A 24,350-nucleotide genomic window follows, 5' to 3' on the forward strand; every position below is an offset into this window, starting at 1 on the left:
ATAGGACATATATAGAAAGTTTCAGGGGGCTAAGAGTCGGACGCGACTGAGCGACTTCGCTTTCACTTTTCACTTTCATGCATTGGAGAAGGAAATGGCAACCCACTCCAGTGTTCTTGCCTGGAGAATCCCAGGGACGGGGGAGCCTGGTGGGCTGCCGTCTATGGGGTCACGCAGGGTCGAACACGACTGAGGCAACTTAGCAGTAAGCCCACTATAAGTTGAAAATGCATTTAATACACCTAACCTTCGGAGCACTGTAGCTTAGCCTGGTCTCCCCTAAACATGCACAGAACACTTGCATCAGCCTGCAGTTGAGCAGTTATCTTGAGCTAAAACTAATTATTTTACCTTCCTCTTCTCACCAGAAGCGGGAGAAACAGTTGAGCATTTTGTAGATATGATGGAATTTGGAACATAAAACACAATATGCAATAAACACTGGTAACATGTTACGTTATTGAGTACTGGCTGTTTCCGCTGGGCACAGCTGCCCTGCCCAGCATCATGCGTGAAGATTGTACCTTTTATCAGTAGCCCCGGGAAAAGACTAGATTTCAAAATTCGATGTAGAGTTTCTATTGAATGCTTATGGCTTTTGCACCATCATGAAGCTGGAAAATCATAAATTGAATCGGTGTGATCTGTACTTTTGGGGAAGGGGAGGGACAGAGAAGACCAGGACTGAGGAGAAGGGGAGAGAGATAGAAGGAACTTTAGTGTTATACATGGATGTTTTAATTTTCCTTAAGGCAAGTATATTCATGTATTTCTTGTATAATATTTTCAAGAGACCAAGTTAAAGTTCAGTCCTCCCTGCATGGAAGGGTTTCTGTGCCATCTACCTGGCTAAGCCCACATCTACCAGGTTGGCCAACAGGGGCATACCTGGGAAGGGGCATGTGAGAATGGTGATCACTTTGGCCCATGAGCCTGAACTTCCCTTGAGGACTCTTTTACCTCCACCAAGGTCTCAGTGTTCCTTAACACTTTTGCCTAACCAAGAAAAGGCTGTTGTCCTTAACTTCCTGTTGCTCAACTGAGACTGGCCAGGAACGAGGGAACTGGAGTCACACTGGATGGATGGTGTTGGACTGGGATTGGCTTCTGCCACCCTGCCCACCTTCCCCCTCAAGGCTCTCATCCCAGTGCCCCGGGCAGCTCTCAGGCTGGACTAGATCCCTCTGTGTCCAGACCCAAGGAAAGTGAGCCAAGGCTCCCTTCCACCTTACCTATTTCATGTCTGGGAATCCACCTCTTCCCCAGATTACGGGCCCTAGGAATGTCCCCCCATTTCAGGAAAACTCTTATGTTTAACTGCAGGCGAGTGTGTGGCATCATTCTACTGTTAGCATGAGAGCTGCACGAGAAGTCCACGCCTTATGATGCCATTTTGACAAGAGATACACAGAGAGTAGCTTCGAGGGTTTCCTCACCCAGCTGCCTGTGGCCTAGAGTATCGAAGGCCCAGGACAGCTACGTGGAACACCGACACACTGACCACGTGGCCAACAAGCTTACCCTACGTCTTATCCCCATGCATCCCCAGAGGTGATAATAGGTGTTGTTCCTATTCTGTAAACAGATGAACTGCGCCTCAGAAAGTAACTTGCCCCATCTGAGGTCACAGAGTCCAGACTGAAACCCTGCCTCCAATGCTTTTTTTAACTTGAGCCATGTTCTTTCTTCCTTCAGGGATTTCATTCTAGAAACATTCAGAAGTCTTCCTGTTTTGGGCACAACCGCCCTGGGTGAAATGAAAGAGCACTTCCTCCATGAGTTTTGAGTGCCAGGCATTCTTTTCCATGAGAATCCCCAGAACTCTTTTTAAGTTCTACTTGAGTTGAAGTAAAAACAGAGAACTTATTTGCAGATATGGCTTGCATTTTTGGATGTAGGAGGCAGGACTAATTCAAGAGGAGGTGTGGAGGTTGGGAACTCCTTTGATATTATTTATGTGATTTGAGGCAACAGTCTATAATCAAAGAATGGTGTTGTCAAACCCCTAATCTCCCTTGACCTTAAATTCACAGCTGTTTCACAGATGCAAAAGGAAGATATTGTACCACATCTTTGCTTTGAGTTCTCCAGCTTCAGTTTTGCATTCCCCAAAGACCTCAGTTACCCAGGGAATTTAAATTAGTGAGAGGTGAGAATGTGAAAACCCTTCAGGACTTCCCCTAGATTAACAAGAAAGAGCATTCAACACTTGGTAATGACCATGGAGCATTGCTTTTTAATTTGAGGTTTATTTCAAGGCAGAGCTGAGAAACGGTTGGGTACTTCCCCTCACACCTTCACACAGAGTCCACCAGGAGAGCTGGTTTTCCAAAAAAGAAGCATCTCAAAGTCTTGGGGAAATTACTTCAGGATGGGATCAGATATGCATTTTTCTCCAACATTTTCTGACTTGAATTTAAAAGTTTTTTATAATAATGCATGAATGAACCCCTCCTTCATAAGAGAATCTGAAAGCAAGACTAACAAAAAATATCAGCGGATTCTATTTATCCTCCCTTTCCGTTGCATCCTCTCCTTTCCCCAAGTTGCTTTAGCCATCCCATAGTATTTTGTTGCAGCCCTGTGAGCAGTTACTACCTGTTATGGTTTGAATTATGCCCCCTGCAAAGAAAAAAAAAGAAGAAGATATGGTGAAGCTCTAATCCCTAGTACCTCAGAATGTGACCTTATTTGAAAATAGGGCCTTAGCAGATGTAACCAGGTTAAAATGAGGCTACTGTGGTGGGCTCTAATCCATCTGACCTGTGTCCTTATATAAAGGGGAAATTTTAGGCATAAACACAGACTTGCAGAGAGGGAAGATGATGTGAAGACACAGAGAGAAAGAAGGCCATGTGCAAGCATAGGGTTTGAGTGATGTATCCTCAGCCAAAGAAAGCCCAGGGTTTCCTTTGAGGCAAACCTCTGAAAACTAGGAAGAAGCATGAAGATTCCCTTACGGGCTTCAGTGGGAGCAAGGCACTGCTGACACCTTGATTTCCAGCTTCCAGAACTGTGAGACCATAAATTTCTGTTGTTTGAAGCTATCCAGTTTGTTTATGCAGCCCTAGTAAACTAATCCAGCTGCCTATACCTAGCCCTTATCAAATATCCATGTAGGATAATTAAGAGTGAGGATTTCTATTCGTCTCTCTCATAGTTAATGTGACATTATATTTTCCAAAGATGGCTGCAACTTCCTCCCCTGTCCTCCATGTCCATCTGGACACTTGAAGTTCCCCCATCAAGAGATGAATCCTAAATCTCCTCCCCTTGAATCTGGTCGGGCTGTGACTCCCTTTTGATGCTCTGTGACTTCTCAGGCAGCTTCCACCCTGTTTCTAGAGCACTTGCCCTGGAGACCTAAACTGCCATGCAAATAGTTCACTTGTCTTGAGTCCGCCATCCCATGAGGAAGTCCAAACTACCCCAAATGGAGAGACCACACAGAGACACAAGACTATGCAAGACTATGTGGAGAGAGATGCCCAGACAATCCCAGATGTTCTGGCACCCCTGTAATTTCAGTTTCAGCCACTGATTGCACCCCCATGTCAGACCCTGAGCCAGAGCTACTGCCCAGCCCAGCCCTTCCTAGATTTCTGATCCATAGAAACCTTAAGAGATAATAATAGCTGTGTTTAAAGCCACTAAGTTCAGGGAGATTTGTAACACAGCAGTAGGTGACCAGAACAGTTAATGTACTCTGTGCTTTGCTTTGGTTGCTTTCCTTTAATTAAAAAAAAATTTTTTTTAATTGGAGGATAATTGCTTTATAATTACCCTGGTTTCTGCCATACATCAACATGAACCAGCCACAGGTATACATACGTCCCTTCCCTCTTGAACCCCCTTCCCATCTGCTGTCCCATCCTACTCCTCTAGGTTGTCACAGAGCACTGGGTTGAGCTCCCTGTGTCACACAGCAGAGTCCCCCTGGCTATCTGCGTTACATGTGGTAACATGTATGTTTCTATACTGTATCAATTTGCCCCACCCTCTCCTTCCCACGCTGTGTCCGCAAATCTGTCTCTATGTCTGCATCTCCATTGCTGCCCTGCAAATAGGTTCATCAGTACCATCTTTCGAGTTTAATTTAAAAAATGGATTGCATTTTTACTCCTGACTGAAGTGATTTGTATTTAGAGCAAACAGACTACAACCACAGCATTTCAATGACTTAACCTAATAGTACTTATTTCTCACTCAAAGTCCAGTGTGGATGCTACAGGTTGAGTGGCTCTCCTACAAGCATTAACTCAGGGATCCATATACTTTCTAACCAATGTCTCTGTTGTTTCTAGTCCTCCTTGGGGTCCTCTGCTGGGTTGTCTGTGTTCAGGTAGCCAAAGAGAAGGGGGAAAGAAAGTGGAGGATTGCGTGAGATATTTCAGGGGCCAGGCCGGAATGTGGTGCACTTCATTCTGGTTCATGTTGCACTGGCTAGTCTTCAGCTCAAGGGAGCTGGAAAGTGCAGATTAGCTGTGCAGCCAGGAGGAGAAGGTGAGCGTGATGGAAGCAAAGCTCGGCTCCATTCACACATAGATTCATAGAATCTTATATTATCAGAGCTGCAAGGGACAGGAGATAGGCTTCTCCAGGTGTGGTCCACCAGCATCAGGACCCCCAAGGGACTTGTTAAAATGCAGGTTCTGGGCCCCCACCTGCTGAGCCAGAACCTCAGGGAGTGGTTCTAGGAAACTGCATTTTTCCAAACCTCCCAATTCTTGTTGTGTATGGTAGGCTAGAGAGTCACTTACCAGTTCAACTTTCTCATTGTACAGACACCCAAGTTGAGGTGCAGAGAAGTGACGTGACCTCCATTCTCTTTCTGTCCACCCACAGCCTGAGGCCAGAGCAGGAGTGGGGGCCTGTGTGCTGAGGCCCATCCAGTCCGCTTGCCAGGCCACCTCCCAGGGCTCTGTGTGATAGCCAGCCAGGCCCCCGATGGTGTGCCCTGGCAGAGCATACTCAGTTCCTGAATGGCCCCCAGTTCAACAACCACTCAGACTTGCTCTAAGCCACCAGCATAGAAATCCAATCCAACACTGTAGAATCACGGCATGTGCCTTGAAAAGCCTTATCAACTTATAGTCAAGAGTCCCTTAAAGTTTAGATTATGACCAAATCTGGTCCAAAATCAAGTCTTGCTATATCTTGGACAATTCCTAATAAGAGTCAGGGACCCTGAAGAGTGTTTTACTTTAGAAACTGGAATCCTATAGTAATTTCTCTTAGGTCACTCTGAAGGCCCACCTCATCATTAAAGCTGGAACATGTCCTGATGACATTCAGATACAGTAGCTTCAGGGAAGGCGTTGGTGTTTGATGAAAGTCATGAGGAGGAAAGTGAACCTTCATATTTTCCAGAGCTCTTGATGAAAACAGCCTATGCTTATTAACATGCATTCCACACAATTTCTATTATGATGCTATAATTTAAAACACTGACTCAAAGCCCTAATAAAGAAGGTGAAACTCACTTTCTATATTTACTGTACAGATTGCTCTTCCCCTCTCTCCATCAATCTTCCTCCTCTTAAGCAAAATGTACAATTTGGAACAAAGAGTGAAAATACTAGGGTTTTGACTGATCTTGTTAACAGTATTCTGCTGTGCAGCAATGGCATTGTAAGCATTTGAGTTCTGGCTCAAAGCATGCATGTGAAAGTTTATGTGAAAATATCAGGTCACTTTCTATCTTCTGAGTTTAGGGGAACAAGCAGGGGGTAAATTAACAAGGGATGATTATCATTCTTCCCACCCTTTGCTGGAATCACTTAGTTTCAATTATTTTGATTATTGATTAAAGATTTTGTAAGTGGAGGCCCTTGGCTAAAACATCAGCCTTCCCATACTGGCATGAAGGAGAATGAGGATATAGGGGAGACCTTCAGGGCATCAGGAAGTCAGTGATGGGTCCAGGTGCAGTGAGATGGGGTCCAGGTCCTAACCCTCCTGATGTCTAGCTGAAAGATTTGGCTCCCAGCACAAGTGATGGTGTGGACCTCATTGTGAACAACACAGAATTTGAAAAGGGCCTGAGAGTAGATGGAGAGGTTGAGGGTAGATGGAGAAAATCAAAGATGACCCCTGCTTCCTTTCTCACAGCATTGTCACTTTGCTGTCTGCTCCCTCACTCCAGGGTTGTTCCCGGTTCTCACTTCTGTGGTCAGGAAGCACTGTTAGAGTTAAGTTACTTAGGACATGACGACTGAATAGGGCATGAGGTGGCCAGCCTTTCGAGGTAAACCTGATATCCATTGGCTGCTCAGAGGAAACAGACCCAGTCAAGATGGGGAGTGTTCCAGACAGCTACTGCTGTGTAACAGACTACCTCCACATTTAGCAGGGTGCAAGGCGTGTTCCCTGGGAAGCAGACTCTGGGCTGGAGTAGAATGTACAGGATGTTCCTGAAGAACTGCTCTTAGAATTAATTCTTCCAAGGGAGAGGAAGGAACTGTCTTGCAGCTCAGCCCTGGCTGGCCCAACGGAGTTCTGGAGCCAGAATGACCCTTGAGAGTTGCCCCAAATTGGGCTGGGACGACCTGGCTTCTATATCAGGGGTGCACAAACGAGCATGTTTTCCACATACAGGTGGCCACCTGTTTTGTTGTTGTTCAGTCGCTAAGTCATTTCTTGACTCTTTGCGACCCCATGGACTGCAGCACACCAGGCTCCTCTGTCCTTCACTATCTCCTGGAGTTTGCTTAAACTCATGTCCGTTGAGTCAATGATGCCATCCGACCATCTCATCCTCTGGCACCCCCTTCTCCTACCTTCAATCTTTCCCAGCATCAGGGTCTTTTCCAATGAGTCTGCTCTTCATATCAGGTGGCCAAAGTACTGGAACCTCAGCTTCAGTATCAGTCCTTACAGTGAATATTCATGATTAATTTCCTTTAATTTTTTGATCTCCTTGCTGTCCAAGGGATTCTCAGGAGTCTTCTCCAGCACTACAATTCAAAAGCATCAATTCTTCAGCGCTCAGCTTTCTTGATAGTCCAACTCTCAAGTCCATACACGACTACTAGAAAAACCATGGTTTTGACTATATGGACCTTTGTTGGAAAAGTGATATTTTTGCTTTTTAATATGCTTTCTAGGTTTGTCATAGCTTTTCATCCAAGGAGCAAGCACCTTTTGATTTTGTGCCTGCAGGTATGGTCCTCACTGATTTTGGAGCCCAAGACAAGCCCACTGTTTCCACTTTCTCCCCATCTATTTGCTGTGAAGTGATGGGACTGGATGCCATGATCTTAATTTTTTGAATGTTGAGTTTTAAGCCAGCTTTTTTCTCTTTTTCTTCAACTCTCCCTTTCACCTTCATCAAGAGGCTCTTTAGTGCCTCTTGGCTTTCTACCATTAGAATGGTATCATCTGCATATCTGAGGTTGTTGATATTTCTTCCAGAAATCTTAATTCCAGCTTGTGAGTCATCCAGCCCAACATTTCACATTATGTACTCTGCATAGAAGTTAAATAATAGGGTGACAACATACAACTTTGACATACTCCTTCCCCAATTTTGAACCAATCTGTTGTTCCATGTTCAGTTCTAACTGTTGTTTCTTCACCTGCATACAGGTTTCTCAAGAGACAAGTAAGGGTTTATGTAAATAAAATTTTATTGGAACGCAGTTCCACTCTTCATTTCCATATGATGAAATGAAGAGTGGATAGAGTTGAGCAGTTGTGACAGAATCTGTATTACCCATAAAGCCTAAAACATTTAGTATCTCACTATTTCTAGAAGTGAGTCGACCTCAGGTTTATGTTGCCACAGTAGCCATTGGCTGTGGGCTTCCAGGGAAAGAACAAGACCCTGGACAGCGGTTCTGCAGCAGAGATGAGCCCTGCTGGATGAGGGCTTGGGGCTATGCTGCTTCGATCCACAGCATTGGGGAGAGTAGGTCTTTGCTCAAGGAAAATGTGGGCTGAGTTCATATGATGGTGTCCATCATAGAGAATTAAAATGACCATTGCATTTAATGGATCAGGAATTCTGGAAGGACTCAGATGGACAGTCTAACTTCCAAGATTCCTTCCTTGCTCAATGCTTCTTTGCCTCTTTCCCTCTTTATGAGTCATCTCATCTTCCAAGGGTTTCTCCATGCTACAGGGTGATTTTAGGATCATCACACTTACAGGAGGGATTCAGGAGGTGGGATATGGAAGCCCTGGGCCTGTGATAAAGCACACCAGAGCTGACACAGCATCACTCTGCTATGTCTAATTGGTCAAAGCTGTGATGGATCTGCCCAGATTCAAGGGGGTGGAACCAGACGCAAGATCACAGCTCAGAGAAGGAGGTGGGAGATGCTGTTACACCATCTCCGGAATGCCTCACTGGACCAGATCTCAGAGCTGTTTGAACACGTCCCTTCCCTTTGAGCACATCAGATTTCCTCTCCCAGGAGAAATGGCAACCCATTCCAGTATTCTTGACTGGAAAATCCTATGGACAGAGGAGCCTGATGGCCTACAGTCCATGGGATCACAGAGAGTCAGACACAACTGAGTGTGTAGGGAGTGGATTTGAAGGGGGAGAGGGGAACAGGCAGGAAGGGGATTTCATGTTGGAGCGTAGGTGCATGGATCCTTCCTTTATAATAGTACCAGGCTACTTCCTACACCTCAGCCTCATGCCAGACCTGCCTGCCATGGGCTTTATGTATATTTATTATCATAAACCTTCAAAACCCTCAAAGTAGTAAGTCCTGTTATTCCCATTTGATGAAAAGAATGAGGCTCAGCACAAAGGAATAACCTTTTGGCCACAGAATTAAGATTTGAGTGTGACAGGCTGACTCTGGCCCATCTCTCCATCCTGGAACCTGCAGTGTCTACCTAAGGGGTGGCCATGCAGGCCGGAGAGCAAAGAAGCAAAAGGACCGTAGAGTGACTTTCTCAGCATTAGGTGGTTCACAGTTTCCCATTTTTTCCTCCTTTTTGTTCCCTATAGTTGAAGGAGTCCCCCTCTCTGTTTTGTTGGTTTTAAGAGGAATAAAACAAAAAAGTGAGAAGCAAAGGGCTCCATAAAGTTGAGCAGGGAGCCAGTGTGAGGCCCCATGGCCCAGGGGAGCAAGACTGGGAGGGTGCAGACAGTGGTGTTATCAAGGGCCACACCAGGCCCCTGCCCCCCAGGCAGGGCTCAGGCTCTGTGGTTTGCGGCAGAAATGCCCTCGGGCCCCAGGGGTGGAGGAGTCACTTTGCCCTCCCCTCCAGATAAACATCCTCAGGTATAAGCCTTGAAACAGGAGGACGTCATTAACACTTGGAAAAATAGTCCTCTGTTTTTAGTGTGCTAAGAATCACACTTGAGCCTTCCCGGGTGGTGCTAGTGGTGAAGAACCTGCCTGCCAATGCAGAAGATGCAAGAGACGCAGGTTCAACCCCTGGATCCGGAAGATCCCCTGGAAGAGGGCATGGCAATACTCCAGTGTTCTTGCCTGGAGAATCCCATGGACAGAGGAGCCTGGAACACTAGGGTTGCACAGTCAGACACAACTGAAGCGACTTAGCACGTGCGCAAGAATCACCTGAGGTGCTTGTTTAAAATGCTGCACTCCTGGTCCCCCACTCTTGGAAACTCATGCAGCAGGTTGGAAGTGATGCCCCAAATCTGCATATTTAAAACACCCCAAGCCATTCTGCTGCCAGTGGCTCCTGAGCCAGGCTACAAAAAACATGGATTTGGAGGGTGAAGGGGCAAAATCTCAAACTTCTTTTGTGAAAGCAGCTTGTTTGTCATTATAGTTTAATCTCACGAGCACCAGTTTTCTTATTCTGGATGTAGATGTGGTAGGTATGTTTATGGAGCTGTCTTGCTGAAAGAAAGATAATGCACACACAGTTATGTGCATAATTGCAGTTAATTATTGTGTTGTGAATGTATGGTTAAACTCTATAAAGATCAACTTATAAAAACTCTTATTACAAGTTCTCTGTTATTTGCCATTAATCACTACTGTGGATTTTTTTAGGGGAGTTTCTTCATTCATCTACTTAATTAAAAAGTTTTGTGTTCTTGCTGTGTGCTTGGCCCTGTGGGAGGAGTGGGGAGCACACATACAGTGGGCCCACAGCCGGAGGCTGACCACTGCTCTCCAGGGATTTACAGTCTGGCCAAGGAGACAGATTCGATAAATCCCCAGCAACCACAGGCATTTCAATTCTGTGTATGTTTGTGATTTTTATAAATATGAAAGTATTTTCATAGATACAAATACAGAATATACAAACAAACACTGATTGTCAGGCCATAGGTTGTAATGTGAGTGTTTTGTTGTTTTTTTTTTTTAATTGACTAACATACAGATTTTGAAGTTTCCAGGTAGTCTCTGACTGGGCTAGGAAGATATATCCTATAAATTCTACACGAAGTTGGATTGTAGGGTTTTTTTTCCAATCAGTGAGTTAAGACTTCACATATGAATATGTTGAATAAGATGTCTGAAAGACGCATTGATTTTTTTTTTCCATCACATTTCTGCTCCTCCCCCATTTGTGAACCTAGCAGATTAGGAGAGCAATACCCAGCTGCTTTCAAGCACAAGCATACCTGAATGCAGAGTTGTCATCCAACAATGAGAAGCACAGAGAATTCTGATTCCTTGCTTAGCAGTTTCAGCATGTCCTCGACGCTATTTTCTTGCCAGAAGTTTGAGTGTGCAAATCGTCTTTGAGAAAACAAATCAATAGGAGACAGAAGCTGTCATCAGTAACCTCTGCTTCCTGGTTTTCAGCGTTGCAGGTGGTGAGCTGTTTGACTTCTTAGCTGAAAAGGAATCTTTGACTGAAGAGGAAGCAACTGAATTTCTCAAACAAATTCTTAATGGTGTTTACTATCTGCACTCCCTTCAGATTGCCCACTTTGATCTTAAGGTACGTTGTGTGGTGTAAACCAGATGAAAGCATATGCATATCACAGCACTTGTTTGTTTGCTGGGAAAAATGGAGGCACCCAAAAGAGATACATGTATTTTTTTTCCCTAGAGGGGTTTAACACATAACAGTTATCAGTATAAATCAGCAAGTGTATAATGCATGCTTACTACAGCAGTTCCTAACGATTGTGTGGAATAGAGGCTTAGGATTAATCATCACATTCTAGAATTTTCTTAGGGAAGAATTGAGGGCTCTTGCCAGCCAAGTCTTTAAGCAAGGGGGCTGCTGTTAGTTATGGGATATTTTCAGCCTGGAGTAGCCACTGGCTGCTCCATTTCTCTCTACCTGTGGTTATTATCATATAAGATGGAAGGTATTTTAATCTCTACTCTCTTTCTTGATGCAAAGGCTTCTGGGCTGACTCTGTCTGGCAATCAATTAAGCCAGACTCTGAGACTGTCTACTTGGGGTCTTTGTTGACTAGGGGCAAGGCATTATCAGCAATAAAAAAAAGGGGGGAGGGGGCAGGTCATACTCCCACCCATCACAGAGGTTATGGTCTCTTTGGGAGGGGAAGACATCCATATGAGCAACAGAAGTGACAATGTAAGATTCAGGGTACAGTCCAAAACAGTGAGAAGATTATCACCAAGCAGTGTGTGGTGGATTGCCAAGTGAATGACTCCTGTCATTGGAGCTAGGATAAGATGTAAGAGAAGGGAAGATTTTCTCCATATTTACTGTAGCAGAGCTGTCAAGACCACATCTGGATCCCCCAGTACTCACTGGCACACACCCCAAAGACTGCTGCTGGGAGCTGGAAATGCCAAAGCATAAATACCCACTGAAGCAGCTCTTAGCAGTGGACCTGGGGAGATAGTGGATAAATACCCCAGCTTCCTTGTGCTTCAGTTGGAAAATTCTGAGTGCTACCATTTCTCCCCGAGTCTTCCAAAGAGACTGCTCCAGTCACCCCCACCTTGATAAGACACTTTATGTCAGCTTCCTTCCTTCTGTCTTCCCATTCGCTGCCCTGGGGTCCCCTCCCACTTAAGCCAAATCCCTTTCTGGATCTGTTTCTGGGAGAACCTAAACCAAGGCATTTATTTTTCCAGGTGTTCTCTTGCAACCTCTTTTATCCCTACTTTTTGTTGTTTTTTCAGGAGAGAGGAAGAACTACACTGCCATCTTGTCCTCAGCATAACATATGATAGTATTTTTTTTTTTGGATTGTGGAAAGATAAACACAATATAATATTTGCCATTTTAACCACTTTAAAGTATGCACTTAAGTGGCATTAAGTCTATTCACATAGTTGTGTAGCCATCAGTTCAGTTCAGTTCAGTCGCTCAGTCGTGTCCGACTCTTTGCGACCCCATGAATCGCAGCACGCCAGGCCTCCCTGTCCATCACCAACTCCCGGAGTTCACTCAGATTCACATCCATCGAGTCAGTGATGCCATCCAGCTATCTCATCCTCTGTCGTCCCCTTCTCCTCCTGCCCCTAATCCCTCCCAGCATCAGAGTCTTTTCCAATGAGTCAACTCTTCGCATGAGGTGGCCAAAGTACTGGAGTTTCAGCTTTAGCATCATTCCTTCCAAAGAAATCCCAGGGCTGATCTCCTTCAGAATGGACTGGTTGGATCTCCTTGCAGTCCAAGGGACTCTCAAGAGTCTTCTCCAACACCACAGTTCAAAAGTATCAATTCTTCGAGCTTAGCCTTCTTCACAGTCCAACTCTCACATCCATACATGACCACAGGAAAAACCATAGCCTTCACCACCATCTATTTCTGGAATTTACTGTTCTTTCAAACTGAAACTATGTATCCGTTAAACACTAAGTCCTCAGCCCTCCTACCCCCAGCTGCTGACAGTCATCATTCTACTTTCTGGTCTATGATTGTGCCTATTCTAGGTACTTCATATAAGTATCTAGAATTATACAACATTCTCCTTTTGTGATTGACATTTCAATGTCTTTAGGGTTCATCCATTTTGACACACATGTCAGAAGTTTACTTTCTTTCTCAGGCTAAATAGTATTCCATTGTATGGATAGACCCTGTTTTGTGGACATCATGTTATTTCCACCTTTTGGTTACTGTGAATAACACTTCTATGAACATTGCGGTACTATTTTTCTCTTTTTAAAGCCCGAAAACATAATGCTTTTGGATAGAAATGTTCCCAAGCCTCGGATCAAGATCATTGACTTTGGGTTGGCCCATAAAATTGACTTTGGAAATGAATTCAAAAATATATTTGGGACACCAGAATTTGTTGGTAAGTTTTCTTCATTCCTATGGCCATTCTATTTGTTTTTCATGAACATTATGCTGGCAGAATTCCCCCTGCTTGCAGCATCGTTTCCCTGGTACATGTTTCTGATTTATACATGAAGATTAGACTCTGTTGGTTCACTTCCTTCCAAAACTAAATGTGCATTCATTTCCCCATAGCTCCTGAGATAGTCAACTACGAACCTCTTGGTCTTGAGGCAGATATGTGGTAAGGAACATGTCATTAATGTTGTCATTTTTCTGATTTATTTTACTATTTGTCTGATATTGTTTTTCTTCTTGTTTCACGTCTAGGAGTATTGGGGTAATAACCTATATTCTGTAAGTACCCAAATTCACTATTTGTGTTCTTCCCCTTTTTCTTTGAAACTATGTGCCGTGTTGATCACTTCAGGTTACGCATGCTTTTTATGTACACATAATCATTTTACACCTCCAGAACACATTTAGTTTATACTAATTACACATTTTCTCTTAATTTGAAATGAGTCATCAGAAATTACAACATAATCACCCAAAGAAAGTTTGACAGCCCATCACTGCTGAGAAAATAGCAAAGGTTTTTCTTTTATAAACTACTAAACGCTATTCTAAATTAACTTTTTAAATGTGTCCTTTGCATAAGCTGAAGCTTTTGTGCATGACAATTAAACGCCCCGTAAAATGTAATTGAATTTTGAAGTGACTGCTCAAGCACCAGATTAGACTGTTATTCCTCATTCTCCTAATCAGATACTAGAGGAGCAGCATGATAACAGTAGGAAGACTTACTCATGTTCTATGCCCGCTTTATTAACAGCCTCAGTGGGGCCTCCCCGTTTCTCGGAGACAGTAAGCAAGAAACGTTAGCGAACGTATCTGCCGTCAACTATGAATTTGAGGAAGAGTACTTCAGTAATACGAGCGCCCTAGCCAAAGATTTCATAAGAAGACTCCTCGTCAAGGATCCAAAGTGAGTGTCCCTTACTCCTGAAAGTTCCCTAGCCGTGGCCTCAGCTAGACGAGGGTTAGCATCTGTCCTGTGCACATAGCCGTGTTTATTCCTCGCTGGTTGTTTCCACCTGGCAAAGAGAAGCATGCCACGTGAAACGCTTCAGCAAATGCAGGCAGGGCCCCTTGTACCTTTCAGTCCTGGTGAGCACAGTGAAATAATCACACAAAGACTGACCTCGTTTTCGGCTTGCTTCCGTGAAGCAGGCCCCGAACTGCGTTTTCCAGAGCATCTGCTTGGTAGGTCCAGCCGGCATGGAACCAACCTTAATGTTTGCTTCTATGGTCACTGCATTTTTTTTCTTTCCCCTCCCCCCCACAAAGGAAGAGAATGACAATTCAAGATAGTTTGCAGCATCCCTGGATCAAGGTGAGTTGCATATTGCAATTGGTCTGGGGATAGGGTGTCCTGGAATTCATTTGCCCTGGGCTTTCTGGGTAGTTCAACTGGTAAAGAATCCACCTGCAATGCAGGAGACCCTGGTTTGATTCCTGGGTTGGAAAGTTTCCCCTGGAGAAGGGATAAGCTACCCACTCCAGTATTCTTGGGTTTCCCTGGTGGCTCAAATGATAAAGAGTGATGTGGGAGACCTGGGTTCAATCCCTAGGTTAGGAAGATCTCCTGGAGGAGGGCATGGCACCCCACTACAGTATTCTTACCTGGAGAATCCCCGTGGACAGAGGAGCCTGGTAGACCACAGTCCATGGGGTCACAAAGAGTCCATGGGGTCGGACACAACTGAGTGACTAAGCACAACACAGGATATCACGTGGCACTGTGGCTTCTAACCATGGCCACGTCTGGAGTATTGTGTTTGCTGTTGGTGCCGTATTTTAAGGCAGCTGAGAGAATACTCATGATAACAGAGGTAGACAGGAGTGAACTACCACAGGGCAGGATGGTGATGAGAAGCTGAAGGGCAGAGCCACTCAACCACTTTGCATTTGATTATGGGATATTAGCCCAAACACTATTTTTGTTAAGTTTTTGAATTAAATTAAGCATTTAAATATGATATCAAATCTAGATTGCCAGCTTCTCTTGAAAAATCTGAAATTCTGCCAACACTGAGACCTCATTCCACAAGTCTGCCAGAAACTCTTACCCTGCTGCTTTTGTGCCAGGCCAGGGTCACCTCCACCATACATATACCTACCTGCCTGGCGCCTGTTGGCATTTGGGTTAAAGAATCAAAGCTGCTTCAGATAGAGCAGAAAGGACTAAGGGTGGGGGAGCATGGCAGTTGCAGACTAAAATCATGGAACCAGTAAACGGATTGCAATGCAGAAGCAGGTTTGGGGCAGCTGGCAAACTCCACCTGTGCCAGCTCCCAGCAGTTACCTTGGCTTCCCTGGAAGGCAATGATATCTGCTTCTCTTGGAGGTAGAGCTTCACGGCCTTCTGAAAAAGATGCAGTGGAGGAGGGATTTCAATGCTGTGGGATAGAGTGAGTTTGCTAACCTCTGAGGTCTCAAACAGCTCTAAATTACTTGACGATGTTAAGTTTATAACATAACAGCGTCTCATAACATGGCCTCACCATGAATCATCCCATTCCCAGACTCTTTTATGGAGAGTTATTTATTCAGCTTGGTCCAAGCTAACTTTTCAACTTTCCCCCAAGACCCAGTCTTTATGGATTTTTCTCAAATCTTTAGGCACAAAAGTTAGCCTTCAGAGACTAGGTTCCTAGATCTGCTGTATTATCCCAATGGTTTTGTTACTTTAGCAAGGTGAATAAGTAAGCATCCCAAATAGTAAGAGGTATCCAGAAGTTGTCATGTAACACATTTCTGTCAATTTGAGAGCTCTAAATTGTCTTGAATTTTCATTTTAGCCTAAAGATACCCAACAAGCACTTAGTAGAAAAGCATCGGCAGTAAACATGGAGAAATTCAAGAAGTTCGCAGCCCGGAAAAAATGGAAAGTAAGATAGTTTGATTTGAAGGAATTAACTAATTCAATTTCCTATATGGTTCTCTCTGCTGAGGGTACATGTCTGATATCAGCAATGCAAAAGTGCATCCTTTTTTCAAGTTCACATCTGTACCATTACTCTATTTTCAAACATAAGCAAAAATATTATTTCAGTCCTATTTAACTCTTCTTTTTACATGTAATCTTACATTTATTTTTTAAATCAAAGCCATTCCCAAGGCACGTTTTTAAATCAGTACAATAAAATTATAGTGCAGTTTTTTCTAAATGCAACAAACCACATTTTAAATAGATTTGTTCCTTGTGGTAAGCAGCATGGCATTATGATTATCCCAGAGTTTGGGTAAATGGTTCTCTAAATCCAGCTTTGGTCTGTGAGTGGTTGAGATGAGGGTAGGGTGGGCCAGGAGCATTTGCTACAATCTCTTCTCAGTGTTAATGGTTTCTTCAGGGGCTGAGAAAGATGTGGCTCTAAAGAACATTCCATCCAACTTGAACAAATACAAATTCAGGGTTCAGAGGGGGACAGGATGGCTTCTTGTGCACAGGGTCATGTCAAGCCCAGAGGAAGCAGGTACTTGCCATGTCTCCTCATCACTGGCCCAGAGGTATACCTCATTGTCATGCCCATCAGGTTGGGATGCCTTGATAGAGATGAGGACCACAGCAATAGATTACTCAAGACCTGACTCTTAGTTCTCAAAGAACCCCTGAAAATATGACTTAAAATGTAGTGTGAACCACCATAACTTTCTTTCTCTCATTCTCTTTCTCACATATACACACACACAGTCTTTACATGTTGCTTCTGCCTTTGAGAGTAAATGCAGAGGTGTTTGTCCCATTGGCAAAAAAGTACCCCATCTGCTCATTTCCAACATCTGTAAGAGTTTTGAGTGTCACACTGCCTGCCATTACCAGCTTGCCTGGGCACCACAGGCACAGGGCCCTTGCCTACCATGCTTCTCCAAGGGGGGATGTCCATAGGCTTTGTTAAGGTAAAATCACATTCCTCAAAGAGTAGAGAGTGAAATATGGAGAGAGAACAGACATGTCCACTTCTATGGTTTGATAATGAAATGTAGAAGGAGAATCTCTCTTTTGTTGTCTTGATTTATAAGACCTTTAGAAGTTTCTTTAAGCAAATATAATTTAACCTGCTTCTGGGATTGCCCACCCCTAAAGAGTATGTGCAGTCAGCAGTGAATGCTATCTCAAAAGACTTTGTCATCTGCACTAATTTGAGTATTGTTACATAAGCTGTCTCTCCTCCTTTCTCCCTGCCTTTTATTCACTCTCTCTCTCTCTCTCTTTTTTTTAATAAAGCAATCTGTTCGCTTGATATCACTGTGCCAAAGATTATCCAGGTCATTCTTGTCCAGAAGTAACATGAGTGTTGCCAGAAGCGATGATACTCTGGTAAGCAATCCTTTTCCCTGGATAGATTCATTCTTAGTGCTGTGTATTTACAATGTTTAAGTTATTTGACTTGTTCAGCAACCCAGAAAACCTGAAATCTTGGAAATGTCAGGCCTGTTCTTCCTCCTCTCGAAGAGGGAGTTGGGATGGCTGATTTGATGTACTCTATACTTTTTGGTCCTTTTTCCTCTTTGTTTTGATTGGCTATACCCACTACCTCCAACCTCCACCTTCCCACCCTCCTCTGCCCCTCCAACACAGTTTGATAAAAGAGAGGCTGGCCAGTAAAGGGGAGAGAGCATCTAATTTTCATGAACTAAAACGAGAGCCCTCTGTTTCCACTGACCTTGGAGAATCTTGAACTGTAATAGTACAAAAGGGACAGACAGCCCTGCTTCCGAACATACACACACACACACGAACACACACAGCAGAAAATCAGGGCAAGTGCAGTGGGGCTTGATGATACAGTTCATGGTAGATCAGAAGGCTAAACCCACTCTCTTTGTTGACATTGTATTGACTTCCAAAGGTCCTTGAGAACAATTGCACAATTTTTTTCCCTAATCCAAACTGAAACCTAATCATAGATTAACTGTTGAGATATAGTGGACACATCAAAATTCAACAAGACTTTACCTGACAGTCAGACAACGGGACTTTGTGAACCCCGGAGGAAAAGGAGACTCCAGAAAAGGCAGGAAGGGTGGTTCTGTGGGAACCTGCAGGCTCATGTAACTGAGTAGTCAGGGCTTCCTGAGTGGAATCTGGGGACTCCAAGGGCAAGGTCACATATCAGCAGACACCAGCTCTTTTTTTTAATCCCCTGAAGCTAACAGTTTTACTCAAGTTCCAGGTCTAGCCTTATAGAATGAAAAGAGTTAGGAAATACTAAAAAGAAAAAAAAAAAAAAGAAGTTGGAGAGATGCAAGAGAGGGGAAGAAGAGGAAGAAGTCTGGATTGGGAAATTGTCTGAGGGTGACAATGGAACCAAGACAAGATATAAACTATTAATCTAAGTCAGGTGATGAGAATGATTAAATCTTATAAATTAAAATCACAGAACAGTCAGTTGGGGGAAAATACATTACGATGAAAAGTTCAGGGGAGGAGAGGGCCTGGGCTTGTGAAGGAGCTCCAGGTGGGAAGACCCCCCTGCCCCCACAGCCCTCAGGTTCTCTCTCATGTCATCTCAGTGTCCTGTTGACCATGAGGTGTTACAGCAACCTGCCTGCTCCTCCATTCTCCCCTTTCTCGTCACTCTCGCTTTCAGGCAAATGTCTCTTAGTCTTCAACTTGAAAAGGAAAACCAATGGTAATCTTCAACATGTATTCTCTACAAATAGTATTACAGCCCTTGTGAAGCTTGTTTGAATTCAGATTTATAAAGAGAAAGCAGAGTTCAGAGAAATGCTTTCTCCATCCCACCCCCACAGGCAGAGGTTCAGCCTCTGTACCTATGCTTTTCCAGATCTGAAATTGTAGTAGCTGTACCTCTGTAAGTCCAAAACTTTTGTGTGGAATTTTTCTAGCTTATGTTTTTGGTTTTAATTTACCATATTTTACAAATATCTTATTATATATATTTAAGAAAGTATTTTGACAAAGTAGCAAAAATTTAGTAAATTTATTGTTCTATAGTATCTAGTTATTTTCTCTTTATAAATAGAAATGCATCCATTTTACTTTGTTTTATCTGGCCTTTATTTTTACATTTCTCCCCTTTTAGGACCTTTTAAAAAAAAAAAGTGTGACCAACTTTCAGAGAATTTTATTATGTTATAGAATACAGGAATTTCTAGTAATCAAAAAATGACAATCTGTAATAGCAAAAATCGCAAAGTAAGTCTTTCTTATTCAAAGACGTCATTTCCTTGGTTCAATTGTTTTAGAGTCTGAGTTACACCTGAAATTTTCTACAGTGGTTTCTGGAACAATATGTTTTGAAAGATTCCTAAGATAAACACAAAGAGTAGTTTGTCGTCAATCATTGTCCTAAATCTGAATCTTCAGAGCTGTTTGCTGTCTGGGTTATACTGCAGGTGACATAAAGTCACAGGTAAATAGTAGGTGGTATTAGTTCCCAACGTGGGAGGGGCAAAAGGTGACCTCCTGCTTCCCTTCATGACCAGGTAGATTTGGGGATTAAATGGCTTACTTGCCCCCTGAAGGCTCCTTTTAACAAATGAGCCTTAGTCTCTCTGATGTTGGTAAAAGGAGCACCACAGCCAGCTGTGTAAACCTTTTTCCCTCTTCCGTGTCTCTCTCAAGGATGAGGAAGACTCCTTTGTGATGAAAGCTATCATCCATGCCATCAACGATGACAATGTCCCAGGCCTGCAGCACCTCCTGGGCTCCTTGTCCAACTACGACGTTAACCAGCCCAACAAGGTCTGATGCTGTCCTGCCAGGGGGAGTAGGGGTCAGGGGTCATAGTGACTGTGCTCCTCCAAGTCCAAGGTGGAGAGAATCCATCTGCTTCTCCATTCGTCTTTCCTGTGTAAACTCCATACTGTGGGGAAAATCACTTCTGCTTAGAAAGTGAATTGAATTAGAGATAAGGTCGTTGTGCATTGAGGGCCTTTCTTCACACAAGGCCTTTCTATATGCAGCTAGCATGCCCCTCTAACCATGAAATTTTATATGTACTCATCTTGCAAATGAAAATGTCACCGTTGGTTGTGAATCCAAAAGAGGGCAGGCTACCATTTCCTCCTGTGTCTACTCTTGTCAGGCAGGGCAGGTCTGTGTCTGTGGAAACACAGGAAGGCGTCTGGGGCAGCGGTGCTGGTTTAGGCTTTTCCTTTCCTATCAAACCTGAAAAATTGTATTTTTTTTTTCTTGCCTTTTCCAGCATGGGACTCCTCCATTACTTATTGCTGCTGGCTGTGGGAATATTCAAATACTACAGTTGCTCATTAAGAGAGGCTCAAGAATTGACATCCAGGATAAGGTCATAATTCTGTTTTATTGCAAAAGGAATTATTTTTTAAGTATTTCCAAATGTCTCTAATCATAGAGGTAACAGAGAAAAATACCACATATGCCCTACTTCATTTCTCAGTTTCCTGTAAAGGGAGATGAACTGATTAAGTAGTCTGGTCCTGTCTAACAGGTTATAAGGGAAAAGGCAAACATTGATCTTCCTCATGGCTCTGTTACTCAGCGTCTGCCTTTCTTTGTGCCCTGCCCAGACTGACTCCTTACTGATCACATTGACTCAGCGGTGTTAATTGATGTTATATTTGGAGAAGTTTTCATTATCCAATTAATCTCATCAGAAATGTATTTTCCCACATGTTTATTAGGGTAACAGAATAAGGAGGATATGCTTTGAGGTGTATACCTCACTGGGAGTGTAGACACAAGTGATGACCAGCTAATTGTCGTTACAATGGATCTGTCATCAGCTTCCATAGACTTTCAGCAGCACTGTTAATAGCCTAGAACTGGCCCTTGACAATATGGGGAATTCTAACTGGAAGTTGAAATGAAGGTTTTAGGGAAAAAATTAAAAAAAATTATTTTGAGATAATTCTAGATTAAAAAAAAATCTAGAGAGATAATATAGAAAGCTCACGTATCCCTTTCACCCAGCTTTCTGGAATGTTCATGTCTTACATAACCTTGGTCCCTTTGTCAAACCAGAAACTGAAGTGGGGTTTTATTCCTCTTGGGAGTTGCTCCTTTGGTGTTTGCCATCACACAGGAAAAGAAATATAGCAACTGAGTGATGTGTGTGTTCAGATCCATCTGGGAGCATGACTCTGCCTTGGTTTTTGTACAGGGTGGATCCAATGCCATCTACTGGGCCTCTCGGCATGGCCACGTAGATACCTTGAAATTTCTCAATGAGAACAAATGCCCTCTGGACGTTAAAGACAAGGTAAGGCCACTTCTTTTCTTATGGAAAGTGATAAAAGACTGCATTTGAGTGTCGGCATGCCATCTGCATCATGACCCCAAAAATAAGGATTCGGGACCAAAATCTTCCTACAGAAAATTTAATTTAGAAGTTTCTTTTTGCTGGTGACTTGGTCTAACATTAAAACCTGATTTTAGCTGAAATATGCCAAGTGGTCTTCATATTATGTGAGCCGTGAACTGTCTTCCCTGTAACATGAAAACTCAAAAGTTCTGCTAGAAGGATAACCAGAAAGTGACCTGAGTCCTGGTCCTCCTCTCACCTCCTCTTCCTCTTTGACATGACTGACTCTGCTGACCTTGACCACTGGTACTAGAAGGGGTAATGAGACAATGCAAGTAAAGTTAAGGCTTTGGGGATTAAAATGTTATACAAATTATTAATTTGGGAAGATACCCTACTTTCACACACCATGTTTCATCCACTCCACACAATACTCCTGTGAGTTAATTGCAGGGCTGGGGCTTGCACCTAGGGTTCCTACTTTCTCATCTGTATGTATTCCACTATGTATGTAACCCTTCTCTGCTTCTAATACTAGTAGACTGATTTGTTATGTTCAGTCAGGGCTGTCACATACAGTTGTATGGATTGTGCACTGTACCATACCTAAGGGAGAAGGGATGACATTCACATTCCATGTTCAGTTGCTCAGTCATGTTCAACTCTTTGCAACCTCACTGATTGTAGCCCATCAGGCTCCTCTGTCCATGGAATTTTCCAGGCAAGTATACTGGAATGGGTTGTCATTTAAAGACATACTTTTATTATAGCAGTTTTATGTCAGGTGGCAACAAATATCTCATTGTTTTAGATCAGTTTATTCTGACAGTTTTATGGCAGATATAAGTAAAATATCTTAAGAAGTTGCATCTATTACAAATTCACAGAATATGTTATTGTAGGGGCTAGTGGTAATACTTATAAAAATCTCTGAGGATGTAAGAAATTATATTCTAAACATAGTGAAATCAGAAACTTGCTAGTAAATAAAACCTTGTGTTCAAGTAACTTAATATTAAACAAGGAATTTTGTGTTTTGAAAAAAAATCACATAGCTGGAAGCACCAGTTTATGAAGATTAGGAACATCCATCACAGAAAAGGGAATGGACTCTCACCTGTGGGGTGGGTAGGGTGGGTGGCATTACACACAAGAGAGGCCAGGTATGTGAGTTTAACACTAGCGACATGGTGGACACCCCACCACGGGGTCCCTGGCCCAGTCACCAAAGGGGCATCTGGCCTGAGAGGGACAGGCACCGCCTCAGGGGGGACGTGGAGCCAGGCATGTGTGGGAGTGGGCCTCCACTCCTGTGTGTTCTAGTCCCTGGAGACGTTTTCAGGGGGTTCTGAATCTTTGGCTGTGTCTTTTGCAGTCTGGAGAGACAGCCCTTCATGTGGCAGCTCGCTACGGCCACGCTGATGTGGTTCAGTTACTGTGCAGCTTCGGCTCGAATCCTAACTTCCAGGACAAGGTGGGTCACGGTAGCTGATGTCCTCACTTCTTCCTACTCTTTGCATGGATGCACACACAGCCAAATGATAGGCTTGAGTATTTTGGAGGTGCATCCAAGTTAGGTTTTCTGCTTAAATTACAGAGGGCAGGGACTCAAACAAAAGCACTACCATTCATTCATTCATGAATCCTCTGAACAACCCTTCAATTCTCATTTTACAGATGAAGAAACTGAGGCAGAGAGAGGTTCGGGAACTTGCCTAAGATAGCACAGCTTGGTAGTGGTGGAGCTGGTGCTCAAACCCACACAGACTGGTTCCAGAGTCTGTGTTCATAACCGCTACAGTGTAACAGCCTCTTGTAGACAAATATCTATGTGTCTGATGGTGTTGGTCATGAATATGTAGACCTGATGACCAGTCCTTTTTGTTGAAGCATGGTTACCTTGGCCCTTTCTCTGCCAGAGCAATAATCCATTTATGTGACTCATCTTTATGCTATGTTTGTGACAGGAATCTTGAGACAGGTTTGTTAGAGGAGTTCTTGCTCAAAGAAATGCTCTCCCTCTGTTAGTAATCACAAATGAAGTAAACTATTGCACTTTCACAGGGAAGATGCTATACATCCACTCACGCGGGGGCTCCATTGTTCAGAGGAGCTGAGCCCGTGGTGCCAGTGGGCTCTGCAAAGTCAATTGTCAGTAAAATGCTGGAGAAAGCTGGATTTGAATTAAGGAAAGGCATCAGACCCAGCCCATTATTTCATGTTAACATTTTGCTCCAATAGCTGCAAGCCCTTTCTCTCCACTGCCTTGAGTTTGCTGCCAAATTTGGTTAGGACTCTCACCATGCCTGTAGTTTCTCTCATCTTATTGCATTCTCCTCTTCTCTGTGCTTCTCTCCTTGGCCAGGAAGAAGAAACCCCCCTGCACTGTGCTGCCTGGCACGGCTATTACTCTGTGGCCAAAGCCCTTTGTGAAGCCGGCTGCAATGTGAACATTAAGAACAGAGAAGGCGAGACCCCCCTCCTGACGGCCTCCGCCAGGGGCTACCAAGACATCGTGGAGTGTCTGGCCGAGCACGGAGCCGACCTTAATGCATCCGACAAGGTGCTTTGTGGATGAAAGTATCCCACTTGCTGAAAAGTCATCTAGTGGGGGCTACAGGGACCACAAGACTTCTCAGTTCGTTTACCTAAAATAACTTAGATGCCACAAGTTATAATTATCCTTTCTCTTCTCCAATCTAAACATTCTAGGATTCTTAATTCTGTTTCATAATTAATGTTCATTTGTGGGATGCAGCAAAATTTATGAGATGGTCAAATAATTCAAGTCTCTATTTTATTTTTAGCTTTTTTAGCTTTGGAGTAGGTACAGTGATCATCATGGAACCCAAGACAAATCCTCATTTAGTACTGAAATTG

The 24,350-nt window shown here is 43.5% G+C and overlaps 1 protein-coding gene across 5 annotated transcripts in view; it reads left to right on the top strand.

The window, feature by feature from the left end:
• DAPK1 (death associated protein kinase 1) overlaps nucleotides 1-24,350 on the top strand; it is a 211,779-nt gene that overhangs the window by 139,765 nt on the left and 47,664 nt on the right. For all 5 annotated transcript variants that reach the window (XM_086416933.1, XM_086416936.1, XM_086416935.1 and 2 more), the window contains 13 exons: nucleotides 10,749-10,887; nucleotides 13,048-13,177; nucleotides 13,354-13,402; nucleotides 13,489-13,515; nucleotides 13,994-14,146; nucleotides 14,509-14,554; nucleotides 16,023-16,112; nucleotides 17,450-17,542; nucleotides 19,814-19,933; nucleotides 20,397-20,495; nucleotides 21,330-21,428; nucleotides 22,846-22,944; nucleotides 23,836-24,033. In XM_086416933.1, the coding sequence (XP_086273059.1) occupies nucleotides 10,749-10,887; nucleotides 13,048-13,177; nucleotides 13,354-13,402; nucleotides 13,489-13,515; nucleotides 13,994-14,146; nucleotides 14,509-14,554; nucleotides 16,023-16,112; nucleotides 17,450-17,542; nucleotides 19,814-19,933; nucleotides 20,397-20,495; nucleotides 21,330-21,428; nucleotides 22,846-22,944; nucleotides 23,836-24,033 (1,342 nt within the window). The remainder of the gene's footprint in view (nucleotides 1-10,748; nucleotides 10,888-13,047; nucleotides 13,178-13,353; nucleotides 13,403-13,488; nucleotides 13,516-13,993; nucleotides 14,147-14,508; nucleotides 14,555-16,022; nucleotides 16,113-17,449; nucleotides 17,543-19,813; nucleotides 19,934-20,396; nucleotides 20,496-21,329; nucleotides 21,429-22,845; nucleotides 22,945-23,835; nucleotides 24,034-24,350) is intronic.

Source organism: Bos grunniens, chromosome 8, assembly GCF_055505025.1.
Source record: "Bos grunniens cultivar Pamir isolate PY7600 chromosome 8, Bosgru_T2T1.0, whole genome shotgun sequence".
Lineage (NCBI taxonomy): Eukaryota > Metazoa > Chordata > Mammalia > Artiodactyla > Bovidae > Bos > Bos grunniens.